Source organism: Hyla sarda, chromosome 4 (assembly GCF_029499605.1).
Source record: "Hyla sarda isolate aHylSar1 chromosome 4, aHylSar1.hap1, whole genome shotgun sequence".
Taxonomy (NCBI): Eukaryota; Metazoa; Chordata; class Amphibia; order Anura; family Hylidae; genus Hyla; species Hyla sarda.
In genome coordinates, this window is record NC_079192.1 from 384,908,094 (window position 1) to 384,914,093 (window position 6,000).

Sequence of the window (6,000 nt, forward strand, 5' to 3'; positions counted from 1 at the left end):
GGCTTGCTGGGAGTTGTAGTTTTGAAACCTCCGGAGGTCCGCAGGTTGAAGACCACTGCGGCCTTCAACATCATCCAGCCCCCTCTCACCCCCTTTAGTTCTGAGTACTCACCTCCGCTCGGCGCTGGTCCGGTCCTGCAGGGCTGTCCGGTGAGGAGGTGGTCCGGAGAGGAGGTGGTCCGGGCTGCTATCTTCACTGGGGGCACCTCTTCTCCGCGCTTCCGGCCCGGAATAGAGGCGTTGCCTTGACAATGACGCAGAAGTACGTTGGCAATGAACGCACCTCTGCGTCGTTGTCACGGCAACGTGACTATTCTGAGGCCGGGCCCGAAGCGCTTAGAAGAGGCCTCCCCGGTGAAGATAGCAGCCCGGAACCACTATCCCACCGGACCACCTCCTCACCGGACAGTCCTGCAGGACCGGACCAGCGCCGAGCGGAGGTGAGTACTCAGAACTAAAGGGGGTGAGAGGGGGCTGGATGATGTTGAAGGCCGCAGTGGTCTTCAACCTGCGGACCTCCGGAGGTTTCAAAACTACAACTCCCAGCAAGCCCGGACAGCCGATGGCTGCCCGGGCTTGCTGGGAGATGTAGTTTTGAAACCTCTGGAAGTCCGCAGGTTGAAGACCACTGCGGGTGGGGGAGTTCACTCGAGTATAAGCCGAGGGGGGTGTTTTCAGCACGAAAAATCGTGCTGAAAAACTCGGCTTATACTCGAGTATATACGGTATATGTGTAATAATGTGAAATGGCCCAGGGACAAAGTGTTGAATACATGAAAATAGAGAGGTGCAAAAAAGCATGGAAATCTGTTAAAACTAATTAAAACACAATTCAGCCCCTTGTCAGTGCAACTTAATATCAGCCGATTCAGTCCCAACTGCTGGATAGAAAGATCTCATTGCCAAGGTGTCACACAAGACACATCTCATGAAGGGTAAAGGCAAAGTAGGGATCGACTGATATTATTTTTTTAGGGCCGAAACCGATAATCGGTGCAGGTTAGGGCCGATAACTTATCCGGAATATCGGTATAAGTTATCGGCTATTTATCCCCCCCGCGACACTGCTGCAGATCATTGATTAAAAGGGTCCTGAGTCCTATCACCGCCACCGCCCCCCCCACCGTCGCTCCGCGCCCCCTACCGCCCCACGCACCGCGCCGCACCCCCATTGCCTCCCCCATCCCCGGTTTTATAATTACCTGTTCCCGGGGCCCGGGATCCACTCTACATCTGGCTCCGGTGGCGTCCTCCTGAGCTGTCCCTGTGCGCACTGACGATTACGTCACGTCGCGTCACTCGTCATTGCGCACAGCGTAACACAGGACGCAGCAGGAGCCAGAAGTAGCGTGGACCCCGGGAACAGGTAATTATAAAACTGGTGAAATGGGAGGCATTGGGGCCGGGGCGGTGCGGTGGGGGGTGTGATGGGGTGCTGCGGTGCGGTGGGGGGGCGGGGGCGGTGCGGGGCATTATCGGCAAGGTAATTGCCGAAACCGATAATGCCCAAAATTGTGATTATCGGACGATAATATCGGCCAAACCGGTAATCGGTCGATCCCTAAGGCAAAGAGCGTTCACAACCAAAGGCTAGGATTTCATTGGTTATTTTTACATTTTTTTCACTGAAAAAAAAAAAAAAAAAAAAAAACGCCAGAAAAAACACCAGTGCAATTTCCTGCATCTGATGTTTTTTCTGGCGTTTTTGCATTTGAGTTGAAATTGCATTTTCGGCCCCTTTGGCGTTTTTATTAAAATGTGTTGGGTATCAAAAAAAAAAAAAAAAAAAAGAGGATGCAGTATGGTGCCCTGCCCGCACACATAAATTGATCCGTTTAAAAATTAAGAAGAATGTTATTATAAAAAAGATAAATTTCGTTAAATACAATAGTGATGGACATTTTTTTAATCTTTTTTATTATTATTTTCTAATGGTAGCCTACGAAATGTTATTAAAAAAAGGCATCTCCATCACTTTTTGGGATCCAAAAAAGAATAAAAATCACCTGCAAAAACGCCAAAGTTAAAACCCACATGGCATTTTTCTTGCCTTTTTTTTTACTCCCATAGACTTCTATGGCAGAAAAACGCCACGATTTCAGGGGGAAAAAACGCCACGATTTCAGGGAAAACATAGGCTCAACATGCTGCGATTTTGTAAAACCACCAAGGAGCTGAAAAACTTCAAAAAAAGAGTAAAAACTCCAAAAGGATTTTAAAAAACGCCAAACTGAAAAAAGGCGACGTGGAAAAAGAATTTAGCGATTTCTCATCTGGCCGCAGCGTTTTTCCAGCCTAATTGTTACAAAACATAACAATGGCGATGGTTACAGACACATTTCTAAGCTTTTGAATGATCCCGTGAGCATTGTTGGGGTCATAATACGGAAGGGGAAAGACAAATATTCCACCATAAATTTGCCTTGACCTGGTGCTCCTCACAAGATTTCTGACAGATGAGCGAGAAGAATAATCAGAAGAGTTGTCCAAGAGCCAAGGACACTAGTGGAGAGCTACAAAAAGTAGTGTTGTCTCAAATAAAACAGTATATGGTGACGTGTTCAATACTTATTTCGCCTGCTGTATATAATGACCAGAAATAGCGCTGCTCCTCATGTACACACACAGGGCAGCTTATCCTGAAAAGTCACCTGAAATGACGGGTACACTTTAATAAGGCTGCATTCACTTCATGTGTTTGGGCCCCATTGGGCGTGTATGCCACATTTATAAAGGAAACTGTTTAAAGGGGTTCTCCACCATAAGGTGATTTTCGTACATACCTGCCAGGCAGTAATGGGTATACTTAGGAAGGATCTGTGCTTGTTTTGGGACTAAGGGGGAGATTTATCAAAACCTGTCCAAAGGAAAAGTTGCTGAGTTGCCCATAGCAACCAATCAGATCGCTTCTTTCATTTTTCAGAGGCCTTTTCAAAAATGAAAGAAACAATCTGATTGGTTGCTATGGGCAACTCAGCAACTTTTCCTCTGGACATGATTTGATAAATCTCCCCCTAAATGCTTATGCTGTGAGATATATAATGCTGTGGCTATCTTTTTGTTAACTGGGTATTTCCTGTTGGAGTTCCTTCTCTTAACCTACAAGTCCCATAATTCTTTGTAAGTGTGAGATCATTTTTCTCCCTCCCATTTAAACACACCTGTGATTCCTTCAATGCAATAGACCAGTGTTTTTTGACAATGGTGTCTCCAGCTGTTGCAGAACTATAACTTTCAGCATGCCCGGACAGCCATTGGGAGTTGTAGTTTTGCAGCATCTGGAGGTCCACAGTCTGGAGACCACAGTCTTAGAGTTTCAGGGGTAATGTTGTTACAGAATAATTGGTAAATCACTAAGGAAGGGCAGAAAATAATAATCTGCATTGGTCGTGAACTAGTTACGATCTAAAGGGTTTACTACAGGGTTCACTTTAATATCTGGATCTACAGCGTCGCTGCCAGATTACACAACTGCTATCTGATCTATACAGAGCGAAATGCCACACGCCTGGCCTGTATCTATGGGCTATATACTGCCACCTGGTGTGTATGTAACTCCACAAAAAAGTGTTTTATAAAAATAAAAGCAAAGTTTTTAAGAATATAACTCCCACCCCCAATAAAAAAAATCTAATCACTCCCCTTCACCCCCCCCACCCCCCCAAAAAAACCAAAAACATATTTGATATCGCCGCTTGCAGAATTGTACAAACTATTAAAATAAAATAACATTTCTGATCGCACTCGGTCAACGGCAGGATGACGTATCCCCAATCTCAACCAATGTGCCTCCAGCTGTTGCAAAACTACAACTCTCGGCATGCTGGTAGTTATGGTTTTGAAACAACTGGAAATGGAAAATCAGCTGGGGACCTGGGGGGTTGGGCCTTAAAGGGGTAGTCCAGTGGTGAAAAACTTATCCCCTATCCTAAGGATAGGGGATAAGTTTGAGATCGCGGGGGGTCCGACCGCTGGGGCCCCCTGCGATCTCTCTGTACGGGGGCCCGGCTCTCCGGCCAGATAGTGGGTGTCGACCTCTGCACGAAGCGGCGGCCGACACGCCCCCTCAATACATCTCTATGGCAGAGCCGGAGATTGCCGAAGGCAGCGCTTCGGCTCTGCCATAGAGTTGTATTGAGGGGGCGTGTCGGCCGCCGCTTCGTGCGGAGGTCGACACGCCCCCTTCCCGCGAGCTGTCGGGGCTCCGTACAGGAGATCGCAGGGGGCCCCAGCGGTCGGACCCCCATGATCTGCAACTTATCCCCTATCCTTAGGATAGGGGATAAGTTGTTCACCACTGGGTCACCACTGGACTACTCCTTTAACCAGCCTAATATTTATAGCCTATCAGAAGAAGCTGTCAAATTTTGTAGTCTCTGATAACCCTTCTGACCTTCATAGGACTGAGCTGTAATACCTTACACAGCCTATAGAGGGGCGCTCTGATGCAGGCACTAATAGCCATAGCTCCTTCCAGGTCTATCTAGATGATGGCTAATTGCTGCGGCTGCTGACGGCTGTCAGGGCATGATGGGAGTTGTAATTTTGTAACATTCTGGGGAACATCGGTTCCTCAACACCGGTTGGGGAGCACTGATTCCTAGGATTGGAGTTGTAGTCTTGCAACAGCTGGAGGGCTACAGGTTAGGGAACACTGATTTCTATGATAGGAGTTTTAGCAATGCAACAGCTGGACAGCCACAGGTTGGGGAACACTTCTGCAGTCATGACATGATGGGAGTTGTAGTCCCACAACAGTTGGAGGGTAAGGGAAGTTGTGGCTCTCCAGGTGTTCCAAAACTACAACTCTCATCATAGGAATCAGTGTTCCCCCACCCTCCAGTTGTTGCAAGACTACAACTCCAATCATGGCATGACAGCCGAAGGAATCAGTGTTCCCCAGCTGTTGCAAGACTACATCTTCCATCATAGGAATCAATGTTCCCCAACTTGTAGCACTCCAGCTGTTGCAAGACTACAACTCCAATCATAGAAATCAGTGTTCCCTAACCTGTGGCTCTCCAGCTGTTGCTAGACTACAACTCACATCAGCCAAACACATCAATGTTCCCCAGCCCGTGGCTCACTAGGTGTTGCAAAACTACAGGTTGGAGAACGCTAATTCCTTGCTGTCATGACATGATGGGAGTTGTCTTTCTGCAAATCAGACACTATTTAGTATTACACCTTGTGTCCTGTCATGTGAGAATCCCCCCCAGTAGGTGATCACTATGAAAATAGATCAGATCGCTAGATCGAGACAGATCAGTCTACAGGAAGCTGCACACCCTGCGGTATCGCGATACTTGAACAAACACGCGTTTCATAACACAACAAGAACAAATAAGCGATATGTGGAGCGGACACACACACAGGCCCCCGGTGTCAGCTGTCACACTCACCTCTAGAGAAGAGCCCCGGAATCCGCCACATTGCTGCCACTGTCCGGATCACAGGACTTCGGGCTCCATTACGCATGCGCCGCGAGCCCACTGCGAAGTTAGCGTAGGGTGATGGAAAGTATTTTCCAGTTGGTGTAAAGTTTTCTACGATTCGTAGAAAACTATGAGCGCATGCGCAGCTTCCCCCCACTACGCAATTAGCGTAGGGAGGCTAGCGTATGTTGGCGCATGCGCAGTTGTTCAGGGGGAAGTCAGTAGAAAACTGCGCACGCCCAGTTTACTATGGACTCCGGTTGCGTAGTTAGCGTAGGTAGCTTAGTGTAGCAGGCAGGGAGAGAGTGAGACCATCGGAGGGTAAGCGTAGTTTAACATCAGTGTAGCGTAGTTAGCGTTGATTTTAGCGTAGTTACGTAGGTTAGGATTTTAAAGTAAAGAGACTACAATTCCCAGCATGCCCAGGCAGCCTAAGGCTCTCTCTCTCTAGGCATGCTTGTAGTTGTAGTTTTGCAGATTTTAGTGAAGGGACCACAACTCCCAGCATTTCCAGACAGCTAAAGGCTATCAAGTCAGGATGGGAGTTGTAGTTTTACACAGGTAT

The 6,000-nt window shown here is 47.7% G+C and overlaps 1 protein-coding gene across 1 annotated transcript in view; it reads right to left on the reverse strand.

Moving 5' to 3' along the window:
* DELE1 (DAP3 binding cell death enhancer 1) overlaps nt 1-5,567 on the reverse strand; it is a 72,600-nt gene extending 67,033 nt beyond the window's left edge. Inside the window, exon 1 of the mRNA XM_056517030.1 lies at nt 5,403-5,567. Coding sequence (XP_056373005.1) covers nt 5,403-5,478 — 76 coding nt within the window. The 5' untranslated portion in view covers nt 5,479-5,567. The remainder of the gene's footprint in view (nt 1-5,402) is intronic.
* Between the last annotated feature and the right edge of the window lie 433 nt (nt 5,568-6,000).